Source organism: Pipistrellus kuhlii, unplaced genomic scaffold, assembly GCF_014108245.1.
Source record: "Pipistrellus kuhlii isolate mPipKuh1 unplaced genomic scaffold, mPipKuh1.p scaffold_m20_p_8, whole genome shotgun sequence".
NCBI lineage: Eukaryota > Metazoa > Chordata > Mammalia > Chiroptera > Vespertilionidae > Pipistrellus > Pipistrellus kuhlii.
This window is the reverse complement of record NW_023425584.1, coordinates 6,233,697-6,258,658: the sequence shown is the minus strand read 5'-3', so window position 1 is coordinate 6,258,658 and position 24,962 is coordinate 6,233,697. Positions and strand designations below refer to the sequence as shown.

Here is a 24,962-nt window from a genome sequence, read left to right as displayed (position 1 = left end):
TTTGGCCAAGGTGAGCCGGCAGGCAGGGATCTCCCGGTGCCCGACGCTAATAGCACTGCAGCGGCGGCCCCAGAAACGCACGGGCTCGGAACCCCCGGTGCACACACTCCCCCCGTCTCCCCTTCACCCCGACACGCACATGCACCACCAGGCAGCAGCCACACAATCAACTCACAGGATCTCCAGATCGCGCAGCGCTCGGAAGGCTCCATCTTCAATGCAGCTGATGTGGTTGTTGTCCAGTTGCCTGTGGGAAAGCAAGGGAGAGCGTGAGGGCTGAGCGCGGGCAGCGCCGAGGCGCGGCTGGCCGGCGTCCCCCGGTCGCCGAGCGCCCGGTCCCTCCACCCCTCGCAGGCTCCGCTCGTCCCCGCTGCCAGGAGCTCCCGCAGAGCCAGCCCGGCTGCCAGGCGGCTCCGTCTCCTCTCTGACTGTCTGAGAGAACTACACAGACGAGCGCACTAAAGGCTGTCAGGTCTCAGTAAATATTAATTGCGCATTTTTTTTTTTTTTTTTTTAGGCAGAAGGGAGTAATTTCATTACATTAGGGCATCCAATCCATTACGAGCTCTTACCGTCATGTCACCGAAACAATTTCATTAAGCTAAAGGCCTGTAAATCATTGGAGGTCACTGCTCTGCCCTCCGAGACCTCCCAGAATGCTTTCTTCCCTCTCGCCCGCGCCCCGTCTCCTTTTACTGGAAGTGGCAGCCTCTGACACAGCGCTAAATCTCCAGGCTTTATCTGCCCACGAGCGGGCGAGGGTGCATGGGGAATATGCCGATTCCAAATTAGACTCAACTAATCTAATTTTATAGTCTTTTTATTATTCTAAGCACCAAATGTCTGTGGTGGTGTGATGCCTCTGCGCTTTGTTGCGGGGCCCATCTGGTAGGTCATTCTATGGAAGCATTTTCTGACTGACGACAGATTCCCTCCAACGGCACCCACCACCCTCGGCAGTAAGGAAACCCACTGATGGAGGCGCTGCGGGTGGGGGCAGAAAAGGGAAAATATCGTGGTTGCCTTCAAAGACGGGCCACTTAGGTTTAAATTACAGGAGAATGAAAGGCGCCTATTTTAGGACTCATTTCCCTCTCCAGCGTCTGGGCATGGAAATCCTGTCTTTTCAAAAGATGCCTCGATTCACAGGCAGTCCAGTTGGGACTGAGGCATTTTAGTGGAGAGCCAGCAAACAGATACCGTGATCTCTGAATCAGACGCCTCTGATGCGTGGGGATATTTATCGTGACCACGCTCCAGCTCAGATATCATGTGTGAGATGACTCATGTGATTTCTAAAAAAAAAAATAGATGTTCTACAGAGAGTGGTTATCAGCACCAGGCTGTTGATTGTGTTTGGGTGCAGAACTGCACTGCGGTTTTGGGGAGCCAGGGGGTGGCCCAGAGAGGTATGGCTGAACCGAAAAGCTCCCTCCTAGACTCCTTTCTGTCCTTTGTCTCAGGAAAGACCAGCCCCTCTCCGGGCTTTTCATGGGTAACGTGTGATAATCCCCCCCAAGACAACTCTCTGCAAAGGACACGTCCCAGCTACCCGGGGCCACCCTCACGGAGCGTTCCCGGTCCTGCCAAAGGCGGGATGAAGAGGAAAACACGAGTGTCGCTGGGGAAGTGCAGACGTGGGGCTGTGCGGGCGACGGGAGTAATTAGAGCGATTAGTGCATCTCGGCAGATGGGCCCTGCGCCATCCGCCGAGGAGCAGGCCCGTCTCAGATGCTCGTGATACAAGACACCCGCCGCCCCGAATGTAAACATAAACAGGGAAAGGGCGTCTCAGGGAGCAGAGGCACTTTTTAGGTCTTTAGGTCGACCAGTCCCATGGTGGCGGTCTAAGCCCTTGCTGCTGCCTCCTTATCAGGACCCCAGAACTCCCTCTACTCCCCGAACGGGAGTGTATGAGCGCCCTTTCCACAGGTTTCCGTAAGTGTCGCCGCCGACTCCCTGCACAAGTTCTGCTAAGGGAGCCTACCGGTCCTGCCGCCTGGCTTCCAGATCTATCATCAGTGGGAAGGCCGATGAATCAACAACCACTGCCCCACGCCAAGGCCGCCGAACCTTACCAAGCAGAAATGCAGTGGAGCTGGCTTTTGGCTCCAGAAATTACTCAATGGACATGCTGAACTCGGCAAAAACAGCACCCTCCTCCCAAGTAGAAAAGTGCCTAAATCATCAGACCGGGAAGTCCGGGCAGTGCCGAGAGAGGGCAGTTTGTGGTACCATCTACTTTGGTGCAGTTGTCTTAGCGAGGGCCCTGCTATTAGAATTTCTTTATTTGCTGGATCTGTGAAGAATTTTCTATTCTTTTTCTTTTGGGGAGCACTAGAAACCAAATAGGATACTTTAGATGTATAGAATTCTACATGGAAAGAATGCAGTCTATAGGAAAGAAAAAGAGAGAGAGGGAGAGAGGGGGAGAGAGAGAGAGAGAGAGAGAGAGAGAGAGAGAGAGAGAGAGAGAGAGAAGTGGTAGAAAGAGATTATAAAGGATGTAGGGAAAGGAGGTGTGGAAAAGATTTTTAAAAATCCACTGCTCAGTGTCCCATTGGGCTCCTCCAACCAGGACCCTGACGTGGTGGGGACAGAGTCTGAGAGGGCCTGATCACTGCAGAGCGAGGCACAGAGATGCCCAATGTATCAGCGCTTTCGTGATGTTTCAGTATTTCAGTGGATATACCAGTTGACACCTAGTTGCTTATTAGTAACGTGAAAACCAAGTTTTAATGTAAGCATCCCTGTGGGTGTATTTTATCTATAAAATTAGAACATACAAAGCACATCAAAATTTAAAATATTTATGTTTACATGTGCTTTTCCAGAAGACATTTATTTATTATAATTAAGATGGTCTCCTTTCCTTCTGACCAGATAACCTAGACCGGGCTCTGTGGTCAGATTCATTCCCCAGATGGATGGGGCACCATGTGAGTCTGCAGGGCCGACGAGGGTCCCGTGGGGCCAACGAAAACCTCTATTGCATTACCTCCTAACTGTTAGATGCCTCCAGGGCATGAAGCACCTGGGTATTTGTGAAAAGCCATCCATGGTTTTGCCCCCAAGGCCGCTATTTCCCACAAATGAGCCAGGCCCCCAAACAAAGTAAGCACACACTGCTTCCGACGAGGTCTCTTTCTTCCCACAGTGCATCTCAGACCCACAGAATCGGCCCTGAAGCACGGGAGAGGGGAGGTGACATACAGCAAGCCCGGCGTGTCTGAGAGAGGCAGGGGGTGAGGCCTGCTGCACACACAAAACTTTCCGGAGCCAAGGCCAAGGTACTGGGACTTCTCAGTGCCATCCTGGGGGTGGGTGGAGGCCACCCACGTGTGTTCTGAGCTCTCGGGTCAGAGGTCCCTAAAATACTCTTTCGAAGGTCCTCTCCAAAACACATCAGAACAGCCCAGCAGCCACTGCACACAGAACCCGTTACTCAGGAGGCCTGTTCAAAGGGCACCTGGGCAGTCTTAGGAGGCTTGAGGGTGCTCTGTCCGTTTTCCTCGGCCGTAAGGGCATTCCACACGGCTGCTGCTCCTTTCTCCTTAACACACAAATCGGCGATGGTGCTGGGACGTCACTGCTGGTCACGGTGGCTGTGACCCCGGAGCCCTCTACCTCCACCCGGGGTTCTGTCTGTCTGCCATGCAGACCCCTGCTGGGGAGCACTTGGGAGGACACCCGGAATAAAGTAAGATTTCCTCGGGCTCAGGGTGAAGAGAGGGAGCAGGAAGGCCGGGGAGGGAGGGCAGCACAGGCTGGCTATTTTTTGGAGGCGAGTTTTATTGTCCGCTGCTTTACACAGAATACTCAGTGATTTACACTCTCCTGCCTGTGGATAAACCCAGAAGCCCCCAATCGTTCTGGATATTGAATTAACGGCTCTAATTTCCCTGGGCAGCTCGGGTTTCGGCAAACAATGTGGGAGCTGAAATGATGCCGCAGTCGTTTAGAAAGGGATTCTCAGACAGAGCTAAGGGCAGACTCCCCGAGAGGAGCTTCCCGGCTGCTGTGTTTTTATTCCCTGAGAATATAAACAAGTCAGAAAGGACAGCCAGCGTGAGCAAGGACTCAAAATAAACTTTGCACACAGCGGACAGGGAGACAGTTCTTCGGTAAGAATTCCCTTTCATATACGCACCGCTATCAGGACGCCTCTCTGTATCACAATTTCAAATTTCATAACGGAGGCAGCACAGGCCTATCTCAATCCATAAAAAGGGGCTTTAAGTACCCGATGACAAGATGAAGGGCAATCCACCTATCTCCCAGCCACCACCACCACCACAAGAGGAGAAAGAAAGGAAGAAAACTACAGGGTTTCCATGACGTATTTGAGGCCCCACGAGAAATGCCTTAAAAATAGAAATATCTACAAACGGGCTTTGAAGATCTGAAAAAATGTACAATTCCAAGCTAGCTATCTATGTGCGAGGTCTATCTCCCAGCGCATACCCAGCCAAATGCTTGCTTCTCATCCAGATGCTCTGGGCCCGTGCATGCTTAACCTTCGCCCCACGCCCAGGGCAGCCCTTTCTCTCCGGGACAGCAGCAGGAGTCTTTGCGGCCCTTCTCATCTGACTCAGAGAAGTAGCTACGAAGGTTCAGCACCCTTTGGAGTTAAACCATTTGCTAATTTCTGAGCAAAACTACATAAAATGTACAAAATAAGTGGAAAGACTTCTGCATGAAATTCACAAGGGAAATCTTACTAGAAATTGAGAGCAAGCCGTGTTCTCAGAATCTAACAATGAATTAACCCATGAGAGCCACTGCAATAGTCTCATTAGAGGTTCACACAGTGTTAGGTACCTGGGTTACAGAAGGAAGTGTAAAACATCCTTTGAAAATATTGGGGAGGAGGTTACCATCCATTCGGCTTTTATATCTCAATGATCTTAGAAGATTTAAGGTAATTCTAAAGATGAAACAATGTTGAGTTGGTTTTTGATGAAATATATGTGTTCATATACGTATTTGAAGTGTACTTCTTCTACCCAGAGGAGAAATAGAATGTTGTAATATTTAAAAAAAAATTACCTATGGAAATCCTACTTTCTTAAGATAAGCCAGAAGACAAAACATGAAGTAGCCTTGACATGGCTATTTCTTTCCTTCCCTTTTGTCCAACTGTCCTTTAAGCACAAAATAAGAAACCTAGCAGCAATTCTGAAGGTTGTTTTTTTTTTTTATGACAGTTTCATGTTCTAAAAAAAAAATCATTATTGAAGAACAAATTATAGAAGCATTTGTCTGCTGCTGGCTGGGGTCTTCAAAAGAAAACAAGAACAAAACTCAAGGTTATTTTAACTAGTGAAAGGGAAAAAAAATTATGTTCAAAAGAAATGCATACACTTCATATAATTGAGTACTGGTCAGACTTTGTAGGCAAATCAAACACTTGATCTAACCCGAAGTCCACTAATGAATTGTCACTACTTCTCATCATTAAGGAGCTACTGTAATTCCACAGGAAAACCACATCTCAAATGAGAGAGAGAGAGGAAAAAAAGAGGCGAATCTATTATTTTGCACGTTTTGTACACTTGCCTACCAGACCTAAGAATACATATGCACATAGATATATTTACTGATCCATGAATTATTTATGTATCCACAAAGGCTCATGTCTAGAGAACCGACAACTTTATGCCTGTGTCTCTGACATAATAATCGCATGTAGTCTCGCCCTGTCATGTGCAGGTAAGCAGGAATGCCTATTATAGAGCAGGTAGAGTGAGTGATGGCTGACTGCCGAAATGGAATGTACCTGTATCCGGTCACAATCACAGATTTACTCAGATAATCAAGTGATCGCGAGCCTTGTAAAGGCTTCGGCCAACCAGACCGACTGTGTCAAGGGCAGGGTCCCAGGTTAATTAAGCTCTCGGATCAGGACATCCTGCCAAGACTCGGTTACGAATGGAAGCATGGCTCTACTTTAACAAGCGCCGCTCTGCGCACTGGCCACTCGGCTGGCTGGTGTAATGCCTAATTTGGTGCAGTCTATGTCATGTTATCTCTCGGCAGGAGAATAACTGCATCCACTCCCATAGATGCCTGCGAAAGTCAGCTTGCAACCCGCAAACGCGATGATGGATTAGCACCGGGGAGGCAGCCGGAGCCGGAGGAGGAAGGGGTATGTTACAGATCCCTGGAAAATAGCAACAACTCCGCCACTGGTTACAGTTCCCCGTGTGCCGGGACTTGGCGAATGGGGTTGTGCTGAAAAAAAAAAAAAAAATGCAAGGACAGGGTCCCCGTGAAATGATTTAGCATGAGCTCTCCTTTAATTTAGATGGGTTCCCATTTGAAACAAATTTCTAGCAGGTCTAGATGGAACAGCAGCAACAACAAAAAACCAATCAAACAAAAAGCAAATCAAAAGAAAACACCCTGGCTGGAAAGGGTCAATGGGGGGAAAAAAGGAGACATAGGTAATACCTTCAACGATAAAGAATTATTAAAAAATAAAAAAAGGGAAAAAAAGAACACATCCCATTTTCTTTCTTTTTTTTTTAAAAAATATATCAATAGTTTATTGATTTTTTACAGAGAGGAGGAGAGAGGGATAGAGAGTCAGAAACATCAATGAGAGAGAATCATCGATCAGCTGCCTCCTGCAAACCCCCTACTGGGGATATACCCACAACCAAAGTATATGCCCTTGACCGGAATCGAACCTGGTCCACAGGCTGACGCTCTATCCACTGAGCCAAATCGGGTTTCGGCAAAACACCTCATTTTCACGATGAGAAACTCTCATTTGTTTCCCAGCAACTTTTAGACTAAGGGACCAACGAAACATGGTTATTGATTGCGAACAGTGCTCTCAGGTTCCGAGGCTTGCGTGTCTCAAAGCCATTATTTTCTTGTGTCAGCAGCCTGTTGTGAGGACCAGCTTGCCAAGGTTTGCCTGGAACTGTCCCTGTTTTAGCATCAAAGCTTCTGAATCCCATCCTGGGGCACCCATCCGTTCCCGGCCAACCGCGATGCTTGTTCACCCCTCACACCCCGAGAGCCGACTCCTTTCCTTCCTCAGTGTCCCTAAACTTTACAATGACTCCGAAATCGGCTTTCAGTTACGTCTGCTCTGAAAGGCTCCCTACCAAACCCTCTGCAAGACGGCTGTCCCTTGGCAGACACACCTACACAAGACTGGTGGGAGCCCTGGGAGTCGCTAAAATGTTCTTGGTGCATCTTCACCCTTCCTCACGGGGAATGAGCGTTTCTTTGTAAGAAGTATCCAGTTTCACTCGGAGATGTCATGAATACTCAAGAGGCCAAACGAATGAAAGGCTGTCTCCATAGCGATTGGGGAAGCTTCCTGGTTTCCCTGGTTACACTTTTGAGTGATAAGCATCTGGGGCTCCTTCCTGGTACAGGGGCGGAGTGAGAGAGACCACGGAGAGATGGAATGTGCTTCTGTTAATGGACCTGAAAGTTATCTCTCACATCTCTGTTTTCTACTCCTGTGTGTGTGTGTGTGTGTGTGTGTGTGTGTGTTTACAACCAGCACAAACATGTGTTTATAAATGTTTTCACATTCAAGGGTGTTGCAGAAATTTCCCCTTTGGGCTCCAGAGATAAACTATTCCAGCCGTGTGAGTATGACCAGGAAGCATGGCTGGAGCAGAGAACTTCTTCCTGGACAGACACAGCATCGAGGCTTTCATTCAAACCCAGGATCAGAAGTGGCAGGTGAGATGCTGGGTTGAAGTCCCAGGTCTCCCTGGCAGTGTGAGGAGGATGCCTCCTGTGTGTGTGCGCGCGTGTGTGCGTGTGTGTGGTGGGGGGTGGGGTGGGCAAGGACGGCCTCCTCAAACCATGGAAGATCTGCTTCCCTTTACAAGAGTCACACGGCTCTCTCCTGCTGAAATTGAGGACTTTCTTGAGTTTATTCACATTTCCAACCCATACTAACCTTGTGGAGGCTTTCAACATTTCTACCCGTTTTATAAATGGAAGACTATACGGCTCCTGGACATCGTAGCCATAAGAACGCAGTGATTCATATCTGCCCCTGGGGTCAGAGGGCAGAGCCTCAGGTCAGAGGTCATTCTCAGGACCTGTCACTCCTCCCTCCATCCCTATGTCTCCCTCTTGGAATGGCCGTGTCCGTCCTGGCCTATCCCATCATTGTGCTCTGGAAGCACAGGCTGACAGCTGGAGAGCAATCTGCTGAGAACGAAAACACCCCGAATCTCGTCCATACCCGACCGAGAGGAGACTGAGATGCCACTTTGGACTTTAGACTTCTATATGGATGCTGGAATGAGCTGGGATCTACTGGGAAGGAGTGAATGTATTTGCATGTGAGGAGAACACGAATTTTGGGGGAGAGGGCAGGGGCAGAATGTTTGTATTCCCCTCCAAACTCATGTGTTGGAACCTGTTCTCCAAGGTGATTATATTTGAGGGTGGCACTTTTGGTAGGTAACTAGGTTGTGAAGGTAGAGTCCTTCAGGAAGGCAGGGTTCCTGCCCTTGGAAAACCAGTCCCTCACCCCCTACTATTATAGTGAAAATATGGCACTAGGGAGTGAGCCCTCAGCAGACAGCAAATCTGCCAGTGCCTTGATCTTGGACTTTCCAGACTCCAGAACCATGAGAAAGTAATTTTTGCCATGTCTAAGCTAGCCAGGGTGTGGTGTTTTGTTATAGCAGCCTGAATAGACTGAGACCACCATCCATGCCCCCACGTCTCAGTTTCTTCACCTAGACCAGTGGTCAGCAAACTCATTAGTCCACAGAGCCAAATATCAACAGTACAATGATTGAAATGTCTTTGGAGAGCCACATTTTTTAAACTTAAACTTCTTCTAATGCCACTTTTTCAAAATAGACTCGCCCAGGCCGTGGTATTTTGTGGAAGAGCCACACTCAAGGAGCCAAAGAGCCGCATGTGGCTCATGAGCCGCAGTTTGCCGACCACAGACCTATACAATGGGGAGAATAACACTTCACCCAGAAGGATGTCTTGAGTGTGAAAGTAATGAAATGTATGCACTCTGAAAAGGTGTTTGTGACATGGCTTACTTGTCTTTGCTTTGAAATAAATAGTATTAAACACAGGACTTCATCTTACATAATCTCTGAAGCCTCTGCAGCTATGTGGCCGGAGGTCAATTCCTTATGAGATTCTCAAAAAAAAAAGTTCCTGTTCATCTCACTTAGGTCTTTCTGGGATTTGAGACTATCCCTTTATCCCCTCTTCTTCCGTCCCAGAAGCAGTTAAAGAGAAGTTCAGTATATGCTTTCTGAGCCGAGGGCAGCAGTGCCCGCACACGTGCTTTTTGTACGTCTCCAGCTAATACGAGGCTGAAATGTGAGAAGCCATATAAAATCTACACAAAACACAGCTTTCCCTCTTCTCGGGAGAAGGAAGTCCATGGGCCCATATTCACAATTCCCATAGGCGAGAACCATGGAAGTAATCACAGAATTTAACCCTATTTCTTGGTGGTCATTTAAAAAAATATATGTATTTTATTGATTTTTTTACAGAGAGGAAGAGAGAGAGGAATAGAGAGTTAGAAACATCGATGAGAGAGAATCATCGATCAGCTACCTCTTGCACATCCCCTACTGGGGATGTGCCTGCAACCCAGGTACATGTCCTTGACCGGAATCGAACCCGGGACCTTTCAGTCCCAGTCCGCAGACCGACGCTCTACCACTGAGCCAAACCGGTTTCGGCTTGGTGGTCATTTTTAATTAATAACCAATCATGCAATGTACTGAGCACCTAAAATAGTCAAGTGTCGTACCATTGACTATGGTGTATAATTTTTTAAAAAATAATATATTTTTATTGATTTCAGAGAGGAAGGGAGAGGAAGAGAGAGAGAGAAATATTAAATGAGAATCATTGATCAGCTGTCTCTGAACCCCCCACACTGGGGATCAAGCCTGCAACCTGAGCATGCCACCTGACCAGGAATTAAACCGTGACCTCCAGGAATTGAACCGTGACCTCCTGGTTCCTGAGTTGATGCTCAACCTCTGAGCCACACTGGCTGGGTAGTGTATCATTTCTTAATCTCAGCATTCCCCAGATCTGTACAGAAGCCTTCAGTGGCTCCCTACACAATCACAGTACTAACTGCACATAGTATCTAGTTACCATTTGTAGGCCATTATGTTCTGAGCGGAGTGTCTTCATGCCTGTCTCGGTTGGGGCTCACAACAACATGATCCCTACTTCACGGAAAAGGCAGGTGAGGCATTGAGAGTCCACCTCTGACCCTGGGTCTGCCATGCACATGATGACCACAGGCGATGCTGCTCCTCTGTGAGTGGCCTGGCCTGCTCAGCACGGTGCTGCTCCCCTCCCCTCCACCCCTCCACCCCTCTACCCCTCCACCCCTCCGCCCCTCCACCCCTCCACCCCTCCATGGTGCTGCTCCCCACCCCTCCACCCTCCACCCCTCCATGGTGCTGCTCCCCACCCCCTCCCTCCCCTCCATCCCCTCCCCCCCCCCCCCCTCCACCACCCCCACCCCTCCATGGGCTGCTCCCACCCCCACCCCTCCACCCCTTGTACCCCTCCACCCCTCCAACCCTCCATGGCGCTGCTCCCCACCCCTGCACGCAATCTGTTACTACTCTGCCGAGAACCTGCGCGATTTGCGCCTCACTTATGCCTGCCGTCCTGCTCTCCTCCATTTGGAAGCTCCTTCCTGCAGAAACTCAGACAAAATGAACTCCTCTTTCCAAGCCCTCCTGGCAACTTTCGCCATCCCTCCAATAAAGCGCTTGTTTCAACAGCTGTAGGACGAGTTTCTAACAAATGAGGAAACCAGGGTTCAGGGAGGTGGTGTAGAGAGAGAACTCAGTGAATGCATCAGAAAGTCGGGTCCGAACTGTGTTCCTCACCCGAGGAATTCTGTGATGTACACTTTACCTAAAGAATAACAGAGGAGCCCCTCTCTCTGTGTGTGACAGGGAAGACATTTGTGAGAGAGTCACTGTGTGAGGGGGTCTTCCCTGCGACACTGCAGAGACAGGCAGGGGAGCTGGGTCCGATCTCCACTCGCACCTCAGGTGGCGGGCTCAGCCGTCAGGTGAGGAGCAGTGGGAACGAGGGAGAGAAACATGGGGGATTAATGCACCCACCTCTGGGGATGATTTTAGCAAGTTGTAAACCATCCTCGCTTGCTTTGGGGAAACTACGAATCCCTCCACACTCAGGGAAAAATAAAATTGGTTGAAGCAAAGAGAATGAGGGCAGTAAACTAGATGGAAGGGGAAAAAAATCACCTGCTCGATCCCCAAATATACAATGTTGTGGGATTATCCACATTTTAAAACATTTTTTAAGTTACCTTTTATTTTTCAGTGACAGTTGATATACAATCTCCTATTAGTGTCAGGGGTACACCCCACTGGTTAGACACTCTACAGCTTACAAGTGATCATCCCGATAAATCTTCTGTGTTTCCCACTCCGCTGCTTGCTCCTCTCTATAGGTACACAGATAACTCGGCAGATTATATTTGCATTTCAGAAGCTACTTCTTTTCTTTCTTTTCCGCTTTCCTCGGGATAGTTGTCTGGCTTCCCTCTCTGAGAAGGCTAGCAACGAGGCCTGAGAGAGTGTCTCTGACCAGAAAAGACCCCGGCATGGCCTCTGGGCTGGGCCATGGGAGGCCTGGGCGAGGCTTTGGGAAGGGCCAGGTGAAAGTGGTGGTAGTGGTGGGGGTTGATCTACAGTTGATCTCCCAGTTCTCACAGGACAATTTGCAGCAGTCGCATTGGTCTCACTGAGCTGAATAAACCCAAAAAAGATGGACAGGATGAAAAGGCCAGAGGAACAAAATAGAGGAAGGGCTGGAAGCCAGAGGGGTCTCCCTGAGCAGCCCCCACCCAGTGCAAGGCCAGTTCCGGCGACAAGCAGGTCTGGAGCGACTGTGTCTTGGCGTCCTATTGCGGCGGCTGCACTTTACTGGCTGCATCCAGCCTGAAGTCAGCTTCTAATTCCTCCCCTGATTCCGGGAAAGGGAAACCAGGACACAGCTCACCCTTCAGAGTCCAGGATAAGCACCGCGCTGGGGAGAAAGCACCGAGTGGTTCTCTGCCTCTTTGTCAGCAGCGGCGTTTCCCCTAAGAGCCTGCGGGCTGGTGGGAAAAGGACAAGCATCTCTGACCTTGCTGGGTTGGGACCTAGCGGCTCTGGATTAAAATTCTCCCATCAGTCCCACAAAGGTGAGAAGTCGGTGACTTCTCCGCCCTGCCCCCTCCCAAACCCCCCACCTCCCGGCTGCCATGCAGGGTGTTAACCAGCTCCCAGCCCGCACAGGAGCATCTTTCCATTTTGTTGTTACAGGTACCATCCGAGGAGACAGGTTTTATTTTAATGCAGCGTGTTGAGAAGGGTTTTCTTTCTAATGCAGCGTGTTGAGAATGCAAATGTGAGCTTCCCCCGCTGAGACGGAGAACAGTCAGGATGGGGGTGCTCTAATGCACTGGAGGTCTGCACAGGAAGTTAAAAAATCTGATCGGAACGAAATGTGGTGTTAGCTTCGGACAGACTGTGGCATGGAGAGGTGCCGAGCTCAGCAGCTTCCTGCGCCTGCAGGTGGGGGTTCCTGCAGCATTCCCCAGGCAGCCGGCCCTGCCTCTCCGGGGTGAGAAGTGGGGGCCGGGCTGCCGTGGCTCCCCTTGCCTCGTCTCCTTGAGATTTCTCCTCTTCCTGGTCAGAAACAGCACCATAGTCACGGAGATGACTTCTGAGAAAAGTCAGTATATTTACTGTGGCCTCAGAGAGCTAAGGTGACACCAACCGAGAACATGGCTGTTGAGAGAGCTGCCGAGAGGTACCTGGGAGGTGCCAGGGCAGAGAAATCTTCTAGAACTTTCTGAGATTCGCCACTCAAGCACCTTAGAAATGGCCCCCCGGCCCCTTCAGAAATGATCTCCACACTTACACCTCCCAGCCAGGGCCAGCCCCGTCCTTGACCAGCCCGGGGGACGGGGGTGCAGGATTTACATGTGAAATGTAAAAGCAGGTGACCACGCATAGCGTATTATCTCACCAGAGTGCTAGTGAGGCCTGGGGTGGGGCGAACACCAGCGAGGAATGCCACCTCACAGGACCCCAACACTGAGAAGCCAGAGCCCATCGGAGCGGGGGAAGGGCCGGACAGGCAGAGCTAACATTTCCTTTGTGCGTGATGGATAGCCACTGTGGACCTGGCTCCGGAGCTGATTTCCCTTTGGTCAGCACCGCAGTGAAAGCGTGGGGTCCATTTCCATCGCGGGGTCTGTCCGAACCCCTCCAAGTCTCCAAGCACAGCCCCCCAGAACGGTCTCTGTACAAAGGTTTGCATTAACTGTAATGAAGCAAATGGCAAAATCAATAAAGCAGGAATTGCGCTCCTGTCATAAAGATGATGTAGATCCAGGGTTCAAGATGGTTATGGAGCTATTCAGAATTGTAATTAAAACCAGCACCATCTTTTTCAAGATAAAAGCCCCTTTGACAACCATAAATGCAAGCTACAGGAAATTTTCAACAAATATATTCAAAATTAATGTATGGCACCGAGATGGCATAAATTAAACCGAGGGTGATCCATACGTCCGGGCTGCAGAACGTAAGAGCAAGTAAAGAGATTTCAATTTCGCATTTGGTTTACAGGCAATGTGGTTTTCAATTTTAATCAGGTTAAAGCCTGACAGAGCACTTAGAAAGCCTGAATGAATGGCATGTTTCTGACAACTGCTTTTCAACGGGACTGAAAAGGCTGTCTCTGTGTTTTCCCAACTTGAGGTCTGACAGCATTTGCTATTTTATGCATCTTACATATTAAGGAAAAAAAAAATCTAGGGAGGGGTGTGTGTAGGGGAAGAGACTATTTTTTTTTTTTTTCGAGAGGCGGGGGAGGGAGGGAGAAAGTGTGAGGCGGAAGAAGGGGATGAGCCGACCAAGTCTTCCGGTTCTAATGAGCTATCTTCCTTGGACTTATTCTTGGAGCCCTGATGGCAAAGTGTAATGTTGAGGTTTCTTGGGAAACACCCACCTGCCTACCAATCTCTCCATTCATCTAACTTCAGAGCATCACTGCTCTCAGGTCATTACCAGTATCACCTACAATGGCCTTCGGTCCTCTCTGGGTGGTTGTAACTGTGAAACCATAGTATGTGAGTGCTGGGAACAATCTGATAGATTACCAAGTCCAAGTCCATTATTTTTACCAGGAAAGGGAGGTCTAGAGAGAGGAAAAGCTACTTAAAACCCCAAGCTAGCATTTGGCAGAGCAGTCAGGACTTGGTCATGAATCCCTTAGGCCACACTGTTTGGAGAGAGAATAGTGTGACATGCCAGAGTGATAGGAACAGTGTGATAACATGCAATACACCGGTGGGGGAAAAAAAAGATAAGACAGTAGATGAGATTGAATTATATTTGTCAAGTCTGAAATGCCACTGGAATTCAGGGATGCTTGGTTCTTTCAATCCCTTTTAGTTTCCCAGTGGTGAGGAGGTAGGATTCCCAGGAGTTTAGGGGTGTACCCTCATGTTTTAAGTATTTAAGTTTCTGGGAGTTTTACATCTTGGGGGGTGGTGGTGGGATGGGGCTTGCTGAGTGAGGAGAGACTGTCCCTCCCAGAGCCAGTTAATTCCTAGTGATCCTGCCTTTCATATACTGGTACAAGCCAAACAACCCTGAGTTCTTCCCCAACCACTACCTTTATCTAATTGTCAGGCACCAAGCCATTATTCCCCTCTCTACGTCACACCAGGGCCAAGCCTCAGGGCACTAGGCAAGGCTGCTAAACCCCAAGGCCCAGTGGGATTATTCAAACCGGCCAATCCCAGACAGTTTACCCCTTCCTGCCTTGCTTTCCCCAAGGAAACCTCAATCAAGGTCGTTGCCTCCACTCTCCCGACTCTTTTAAAAAAATATATTTTATTGTTGTTTTTTTTTTTTTTATAGAGAGGAAGGGAGAGGGATAGAGTTAGAAACATCAATAAGAGAGAAACACTGATCAGCTGCCTCCTGCACACCTTCCACTGGGGATGTGCCCACAACCAAGCTACATGCCCTTGACCAGAATCAAACCTGGGACCTTCCAGTCCACAGGTCAATGCTCTATCCACTGAGCCAAACAGGTTAGGGCATCTTGCTTATGCCTCTGAACTGCTGCTCCCTGTGTGGTCCCCTCCAGCATGGTCTGCCTCTCGTTTCTATGACAACTTGGGTAACAAGGAACGTTTCCTTCAATGGCCCCCACCTCTCTGTGTTATCACGCAGTCACCTTTATCAATTAAGGCCCGGGCACAGGCCAAAGGGACCCAGGTTTTGGTCACAACTCCTGCCCACTGTCTGAATGATTCTGGAAAGGTCCAATTGCCACATTAAAAAAAAAAAAAAAAAAAAAAAAAAAAAAGAGGTGTGGGTTTTCCTTCCTTCAGGTCCTCCTGAGCTTGGTTAAGTCTGACTCGAATTCCAAGTCCTCCATTCAACAGGCCCGCAGGCTGGCAGCAGCAGAGGGATTGCATGCCGGCCAAACCACTTATTATAAAAGCACAGTTCAGACTAGTCTCAGTAGCACATGGGCAGAGAAAGGAATCCATTTTAGGAAATCGAATTGCCTTAAGGAGCTGATTCCAGAAAAAGGGCTTGGATTGATAGTCTACTGAGCAGGCTCGCCTTCTGGGACGGACAACCCAGCTGAGAAAATGTACACACCCACAACCCACTGTGCGGGCTCCTGGGGGCTCCCACACGGCACCCGGGCCGTCGGTGAGGCAGTTTCAGGATAGACCAGCCCTCCTCGGTTCGCAGTGGCCTGCGACGTGTGAGGACCCAGCAAGGGCTGATTCAAACCGTTCAACTTCAGAGACACACAGTAAGGAAGACCCTCAAAAGTCAAAGCAGGCACCTCTAGCTGGGGGGCCTGGGGCTTTCTGTGTTCAGGGCAAAGATAAACCCTTTCTAACATCTGCTGTTGGCTAGCGGCAGCGAGCACATCTCAATGGCCAAGGGACACGTAACTGGGAGAGACTGGCCTTCTCTTTAGAAAGAGAACAAGAAAGGAGAAAGCAGAGGCACCGCTGAGAATCCTGGCTTTGCAGTCTGTGTGTTTCCCTGTAGCTGGAGAACATACCCAGGGCCGGCCTGCAGGCTCAAAGGAATCCCTTGCTGGAGTTAAGGCCTGGCAGTCAAAGGCAGAGCAAAAGGAACTGGCGGGACTTAAGGAAGCTTTTGGGAAACCCCTTTTGTTTCCACCCCAGTGAAATGTCTTAAAGCTCCAGTGCTGCACGCTTCAGAAGCGGAGTCAATTCACTGAGGTTTTCCCTGCCTGGCAATCTTCTCCTGGTATTGTTCTAGCGTGAGTCATTCTCACTCTGCCGCGCCCTCCTCTCCATTCATTTCTCTCTTGACTGTAACTAACTGCTCAAGATCCTCCACAGAACGCTGGGGTTTCCTCCTCCTTGTTGTCTGGGGAGCTGGGAGTGAAGGAGGAGAAAAAGACCTTGCGGGAGACAGCCACTCAACAAGTGGGGGAGGGTTCACAGAGCCACAATAGATGCGGTCTATTTACAGCACCACCAAGTTGGATCTGCCTGACACCTAAATGGTGACTCCAGGTGTGTGTCTCCCCAGTGAACCAATGCACCGGCTCCTGTTGGCGGCCACGCCACACAGAGCCAGGAGCATACCAGGAATCTGTGTGTGGGATCTTTTTCTTTTCTTTTTTAGAAAGAAGCAAGCAGACATTTGCGGGCTTGCGAGCTGAATACGCTTAGGTAAACAGAAGCCACATGCAGCCAGTGATCTAATTGACATTTCACTAGGGCCAGAGGACTGGGTGGCCCCACGGCAGGCAAATTCATTTTCCAAAGGTCATGGGGTTGGCTGCCGGGGATTGGCTGTTGAAAGATATCTCAGGGTCAGACAAGGCCACAATCGGAGAGACCCAAGGAATACAGATAACCCCCCTCATTCAAAACTGTCAGGCGGCCCGCGGGTCAATGTGGTTGAATTTATGCAAATGGCAATGATCACAGTTTCCAGTTACGCAGGGTCAACTGTGACAGATACAGGTGGCCGGGTGGCCCTGGGCATGCTGGTCATGAGTCCTGGGAGTTCTTGCTCAGGATTCTGGGATTTTGTCCGTGGGAAGGAAGTGGAACTGGGCTGAGATCAGGTGGGTTTCTCTGACTCCCACATTTTTGAGATGTGAAGACAAGCACATAAGGAAGGAAAACTCTGAGAGCCTCTGAGAGCAGCCTGAGAAGCAGCGCTCTCTGCCCCAGGCCCTCTAGTTCTGGACTTTGCTTCCTAGCAGCAATGATTAGCGTTATCTGTACATCTGTCCACACATATTTCACATATTTAAGTCCTTTTAAAAAATATACTTTTATTGATTTCAGAGAGGAAGGGAGAGAAAGAGAGAGATAGAAACATCGATGAAGGGAGGGAATCACCCATCAACTGCTCCTGCGTGTTGGACGGAGCCTGCAACCCAGGCATGTGCCCTTGACTGGAATCAGACTCACAGGTCGACGCTCTATCCACTGAGTCAAACCAGCCAGGGCTTTTCACATATTTAAAGGATGTGAGGACATCTACAGGCATACTGGTTTAAAAGCAAACATGGTAAGAAACTGCACCGTTTTCTCATTTACCAACTTCGGATGCTGTCCGTGTCACATACAATGACGTGCCTCTGCTGGAACCGCTCTACCATAGCCCCGTGTGGGACAAGCCACGCCTCATCTCACTAGTGTCCTGTGATGGGCATCAGGCGGCTCCCAAGACATTCCTCTGCAATGACGCCTATCCATACATCTTTTTGGGTTTGTATAAGTTTATCTTTAAAATACCATAAATTCATAAAAGTCAATGGCTGGATTGAGGAGTGTGTGTCTTTTCACCGTTGATAGCTGTGGCCAGGTTGTTGATAAGGGTGTTATACAGAGTGACATCCCCACTGCCAGTGTAAGATATGCCCCACATCGCTGCCAAGTCAGTGTCCTCTCCACTCTTCCCCAGCTCCCAGGAAAAGGAATCTCAGGAATCACATCTAAATTTCAGAAGGGGGAGGCGGGTGCACTGTCTGGGACCAGAATGGCCAAGGTCAGTCCGCTGAGGAAGGCTTTCTTGCGATTCCTATCGGCTTCCTAAAACAACGGGCCATGGGACAGGTTCTCCTGACTCTGGTATTTGTGACCAGTAAGTAATGGATGTTCACTGTAGAAATATTGGAAAACAGGTAAACTAAAGAAAAATCACTCTTAGGTATTTGCCCAAGACAAATGAACACTTAAGTGAATGTCCATAGCAATTTTATTGACAACTAGAGGCCCGGAGCATGAATTCATGCACGGCTGGGGTCCCTCGGCCTGCCTGGCGATCTGGGCCCATAGGGGCTGTCTTGCCCAGTCCCAATCAGGCCTGTGGTGGCCAGCTGACTGGGGAGGCTCTGGGGTGGGGGAGGGGACTCCAGGGAGTTTCTGGCCTTCTTGCCCAGTCCTGATCAGTCAGACCCCAGCAGCAAGCTAATCTACTGGTTGAAGCGTCTGGCCCCTGGTGGTCAGTGCATGTCACAAGGACTGGCCGACCAATTGGTTGGACACTTAGCATATTACATTTTTATTATATAGGATAAAAAGAATTTGGAAACAACCCAAATGTCTATCGCAGGGAAGGCATTGCACTGTGTCCGTACAATCAGAAAGAACAAGCTACCCACAGACAATGCAAACTAAGATGCATTTCACGATATTATGCCGAGGGAAAGAAGTGAGATCACATAAGACAACCTGTGTGAAATATGAACCAGGTCCACAAGGAACACACTGGGTCAGAGCAGCCTAGGGTGGCTGGGTTGAGGCTTGGGGTGGGATTACATGACTACATGCTTTCAAACGCACTGAACTGTATAGTTAAAAAGGGCCTATTTCATGGTAGGTAGAATATACCTTGACAAAATTAAAAAAATTAAAATCACCTACATTCCTACCCGTTAGTTAATCTTTGTTAGCATCTTGGTTTTTTGTCCTTCAGACTTTATTTTCCATGTGAGTATACATATATATTCACATTTTAAATATATTTTTTAAAATAAATGGAACATGTGGTTTGAAAATCTGATTTTTAGAAATCTTAAGGACATATTGGCTCCATGCTTCACAGTTTAATTCCTCATGTGAACCTGTGTTTTCATTCCTAACGGACAGGAGTGGGCGTCACCTTGCTGCCCAGCCCGGCCGCAGGCGGAGCAGCTGGCAGAGTCAGCAAGTCTGAGGAAGCACTGGGAGTGCTGGCCTCTCTTTTTTTACGACGCCCCTTTCTCTCTCCCTATAAGAGCGTGGGTTCAACTAGCCTCGCCCTCATGGCGGGGACAGCGGAGTCAGCACAAGCTGAGCCCTGCGCCAGAGCCAAGCACAGCACGCAGGGAGGCACCCAGAAAGGTTCCAAGGAAAACCAGAGGCCCTCCACCCTCCACCCTCCACCCTCCATCCTCCGCCCTCCACCCTCCACCCTCCACCCTCCACCCTCCATCCTCCACCCTCCACCCTCCGCCCTCCGCCCTCCACCCTCCACCCTCCACCCTCCACCCTCCACTGTCCTGGGGAACAAAGACCCCAAAGTAACTGAAAGGGAAGCCTTGTGCTCAGGCCGTCCTCCCCCCACCCCCCAATCTCCAGCCGCTGCCAGCGCTCTGAGGAGGGACAAATTAAGAGCCTGCGGGAGCCCCGGCCCCAGCCTGCATGGCCCGGAGGCCCTTGCTTGGCATGCAGGACCGGGTTTCTCTAATCCTCCAGGCCCCCAACTCCCCTTGCAATTCCAGATGGATTTCCCACTATTGTTTTAAGAATAGTGAACAGTTTGGGTCAGATTAACGCCGGTTCAAATTTCGGCTCTGCTGTGAGGTCTTGGCAAACGAGCCTTGCTGAGTCTAACTTTCTTACCTTGAAAGGACAGATAATCCCACTTATTCCGCTGGGCCGGGATCAGAATTAAATGAAATCATAATAAGAACGAACACCGGAAGGGCTCCGTACTAACGGCTCTGCAAACATTTCCCAACGTAGGTACTACCTTTCGTTCCCGTGAAAACAGCCAAGCTTGGAGAAACGAGCAACTTGCTCAAGCCAGATGCCCCTCACCCAACGCCAAGTCGTGGTTCCGCCTGCCAGGGGTCCCCCCAGGGTACAGAGTCGGCTGAGGATCGAGTTAAAAGTGCCAAGTCCCGCTCCTCGGCCGGAAATTAAGACCGGTGCAGTCGCTGACGGGACGCAGGGCTTGTGTTCCTAACGGGGCCCGGGAGATGGAGAGGCAGGTGGTCTCCAAATCCCGTCTGGGAAACACTGCCCATGCCGCGAGGAAACAACGCGATGATCGCTCTTACAAGGATTACTTTAAAAAGCACCTTCACGCGTGCTCTAGCCGAGCGTCCATGCGATTACAGACGCGCTGTGCGCACCCTGTTTGCCTCCCTCTGCAGATGACCTTTCTCAAGAGCAGGGATGTGTCTTCTTTGTGTCTTTATTTCTAGGACTTGCTTTGGGCCGGGCAAGGGTCAGGGCTCGATGATGATGTGTGGAAGGAAGAACGGAACAATAGAAGGGAAGAAGGAAGAGAGGGAGGGAGGGAAGGAGGAGAAGAGGGAAGAAGGGAGAGGCGGGCAGGCCGGCAGGACCCCATTCTGTAGGTGGCTGGTTTGGGTGGCACGTAGCAGAGCTGGGGGCCAGTCCGACTTCCTCCAGCAGCGCTTGTGAATCTGATGCGCTCAGCCAGGAGTGCAGAGGGGGAAGGCCGGAGAGCCGGCTGCCCGGGAAGGCGGTGAGTCAGCCCGTGTGCCTCTGGGGGCAGCTTCCTCCAAGATGCAGCGCGGCCCTCACCGGGAGAGCAGGCACTGTTCCCGGGGCCTCGGCCCGGACAGGTGCCTCCTGCCCTGTCCTGCTGGGCCCTGTGACAGGCACTCCATGGACCCGGCCGCTCAGCCCCCGTCCGCTTTCTCCACAGGTCCCTGTCGTTAGACACTGGCTCTTAGCTCCACTTTGCCGGCCTGATTCAGGCCCCGTCACCTCTGAAGGTCCGCACACATGACCGCACCTCCTGCTCACTGCGCTCCAGCCTGACCCCCTGGGAAAGCACACACCTCTGGCCTTGGCACAGGTAGGTGATGCTTTGCGTGCTGGTGCTTCTCCCCCCCCCCCCCCCCCCCATGCTATTCCCCTGGGAAAACTTCTGCTCATCCCTCAAGACCCAACCTCATGTCATTTCCCGAGTGAAACCCGTGTCAGCCTGCCCTTCTGGGCTTGCCCACTTTCCCGGACCCCCCAGAGTGCCCTGCACCTGCCCACTGACTGCCTGTGAGTCCTCCGAGCACAAGGATGGTGCTTTGTTCTGTCTATAATATTACCTCCATGTTAAACACTTTAACTATTGCACACGACTTCTGGTATGTATCAGGCCGACTGCAAACACTTGAGGAATGAAAGGATAAATACATCCCTTCTATTTTTTTCAATCTGCCTCCCTCTCTGCTGAACTGTTTGGGGATTCCAGTGATCGAGAGAGGCAGGATCCCTGTGTACACACATCCATTCTGAAATATAACTGGGCAGTGAGGGAGAGAGGAGGGGCAGTGGGTGCTAGGAGCTGCTCTAAATGGGTCGGGAAGGCCACTCTGGGGAGAGGGAGACATTGAATTGTCATCTGATGGATCAGAAGGAGCCAGCTGTGCAGAGGCCCGAGGGCTTCGCAGGTCCCAGGCAAAGGCAAGAGCACGTGCAAAGGCCCTGAGGCAGGAAGGAGCTGGGTGTGTGAAGGAATAAAGTGTGGGAAGCATGATGTGCTGAGAGAGGACCCGCGTGCCGCCTTGCAGGGCAGGGCCAGGGGGGTGAGCACGACCCAGGCGCCGGGACGGAAGGAATGGCTGCTGAGATCGGCAGACGAAGATGCTGCCAGCGTGTCCCTCCCCACGCCTCCCTCAGCCTCAACGCCTGCTCCCTGGGGCGGAGACGGCCCTCATTCATCCTGGGAGGCGGGAGGGCAGTGCAGTAACCCAGACAAACCAGAGAGCACAAAGGCCGCTGCCCAGCCTGTGCTGAAACCGTCAATTCCGAATTCTGCACGCTGCGGGGACAGGCCTATGGGTTTTCCCTTCTGGAATGCGTGTCCTACAGAGTCCTGGCGAACGGAAACCGAGAAACAGGAAGGCACAACTGCTGAGGAAGACAGGCCAAAGGGACATAAAAAAACCAACAACAACCATCTATACAGGTGTTTGCCTTTTTCCTATTGTGCTTGGCTGGACTGTGGCTTGTCATCTCCGCCCCTGCCCCAATTAATTTTCTCCCTCTCTGTCTTTCTGATTCTCTCCTCCCTCTTTTCCTCCCCCTCGTTGCCCCCTCTTCTACCTATGCTTCTCGCTTTCTTTCCAGCTGTGCCTTTTTGTCTGTTGTGGCACCTTCCCCAGCGTTCACACACAGCAGTAAGACAGGTGTTGTTGAAGGCTTGGTCTATCAGGGGTGGGAAACCTTTCTTCTGCCAGGGGCCATTTGGGTATTTATAACATCATTCACGGGCCGAACCAATTTATCAACTTAAAATGAGTCTGATGTATTTGGCCACACATTTCATTAACTCACCCCTAATGCCTTGGCAGGGCCAAACCAAATGATTTCGAGGGCCTTATATGGCATGGGCCCGAGGTTCCCTACCCCTGGGCTACCCACAGGCCAGTCTCTCCAAGCGGCTCTTCCTCCAGATCAGTCTGCTCATCGCACTGCCTGCCTCTTTCCTGTAAACGCACCCCGTCTCTCCCTTCCAGGCAGCAGCAGAGTGGGACCAGCCCGAAAAGTCACTTCTTAGTAACTGCAGAGAGGTGCCCCCAGCTAATTACTTTCTCTCTCTTCTCTGGAGAAGCAATTAGGGGGTTCCTTGCACTGTCCGGGGGTGGGGGGAGGCAGGGTGTCCCATCCTCTCCGCACCAGTGTGCAGGGTGACTCCACACTCCCACAGGGTCCCAGCGCCTGCGTCCTTTCTCTCGCTCTGCTGAGAGCCGTGTGTTTGCCTACCTGCCTCTGTGAGTCAGCCCTCTGCCCGCTAGCAGCCCCTGGTTCCCACCCATTCTTCCTGCTGCTGGCATGGCTGAGTGAGGAGGGATTTGTGTGCACAGACACTTCAGGGCAGAGTCCAAAAGGTGGTCGGTCGTGCCACTGAGGGCAGGCTAGGCAGGCCTCCCCTCTAGGCCCGCTGGTGCCTGCTGACTTTCAGCAAATTGCACCTCCAATTGAAACTAAATCCTTTCATCTGGAAAATGGGGACATCACAGACTCTTCCTCCTTGAAGGGGAATGTTAGGGCAAGCAAAGAAAGTCCATGTCACAATGACAAAGTTACAAAAAGTTGAAAGTCCTGGATTTCCTCCTCTTTTTTTAAAAAAAATATATTTTTATTGATTTCAGAGAGGAAGGAAGAGGGAGGGAGGGAGAGAGAAACATCAATGATGAGAGAGAATCATTTATCGGCTGCCTCCTGTAAGCCCCACATGGGAGACTGAGCCCCAAACCCAGGTATGTGTCCTGACCGAGAATTGGACCATGACCTCCTAGTTCATCGGTCGACCCACAACCACTGAGCCACACCGGGTGGCTTTTCTCCTCTTAATGAAGCACATGGAGTCATGGACAGGTCCAGTGTAGTCACTTCACAACCCGACTGTCCCATACTGCATCTTCTACTCCCATGACTTCAGTAATAGTCCCCGTTCACACAGGGGCAGGGCGGGCGGGCCTGAGAGCCGGTTCTCGAACAGACTGATGAGAGGATGGGCATTCCTGGGATTTAGCAGTTGCCACTCATCACTTGTAAGACAATCTGCCTGTGGGTAGCTGAGGTCTAGCAGGACAGGCAGTGCTTCCCTAACAGGGTTCATACAGATGTAATTTCTGCAAAGCGTTTCCCATTTTACAGGTATGGCTATAGATCTAAACACACAACTTCAATTCCCAGACGTCCCCCTCTTAGAATGGCTCCTCAGCTACCATCCGATATCTCTAATTACCCGCGTGACCTTTTCTCTCGCAACTATAAGGCTATTTCGTTGGACTCCCTCTTATGAAACCTGTGGAAGCTGCGGCCCGTAGACCAGGAGGAACCGGATGGCACGTCGGCCCGGAGTTTCTGAGCACACCTTGTCCACGGAGGATGTGACATCACTCCACGGCCAGCTCCTGCTCCTCCAGCCTGGCGCTCCCTCCTCACTTTCCAATCTCCGTGGACTGGAAGCTCCAAGGAGACGGAGCTCACAGATCTACATGCTTCACCTTAGGTTTCCTCCGAACTGGCATTTAACAGGCTCAGAAGAACATTCTGACAGCTGCATGGATGAATGACTGCGGGAACCTGCCATCATTCTCCGTGTTGTCACAGCCGGCAGCGCGTCGCTTTCTGCATCTTTCTCCCCGGCGCCCGTAACTCATCGCTTGACAAGCTCTGTGGAGTTGGCCCCACGGATTTCTCCTTTCACTTCTATCCCGAGTGCCAGCCCTGATCCCTCACGTTGAACTCCAGCCCCACCTCCAGCCCAGCCTTTCCCCTCTCACCTCCTCCTGTCCTAGGTGTCTCTTCCACAGCCAATGACTTCATCGCGGCCTATCCCCGCCAGAAGCCAGCCAAACTCTCAGCGTCTGCATCTCGGCTTCATACTCCTTGCAGTGAGGCTCAGCCACCTGGCCTCCTCTTTTTCTCCCTAACCTCATCACCTGTTGTTCTGCCTCACTCCCACTAGATAGCCGTCTGTGTCCTTGAGGCACCCCTCTCACAGCTTCGCCTCCACACTTCCCACACACCATTTGCCTCGTTTAGGCTGTGAATTCCAATCATGGCTCAGGCCCAACTAAAGTCTTTACAATGATAACAATGAAGGAACACAGGAGTAGCTAGAACTCTCTAATAACTTCCGTGTGCTACACACAGCACTAAG

The 24,962-nt window shown here is 50.6% G+C and overlaps 1 protein-coding gene across 1 annotated transcript in view; it reads right to left on the bottom strand.

Annotated features, from left to right (window-relative positions):
- Positions 1-24,962, bottom strand: part of SLIT3 (slit guidance ligand 3) — a 493,393-nt gene that overhangs the window by 117,138 nt on the left and 351,293 nt on the right. The window contains exon 6 of the mRNA XM_036424070.2: positions 176-247. Coding sequence (XP_036279963.2) covers positions 176-247 — 72 coding nt within the window. The remainder of the gene's footprint in view (positions 1-175; positions 248-24,962) is intronic.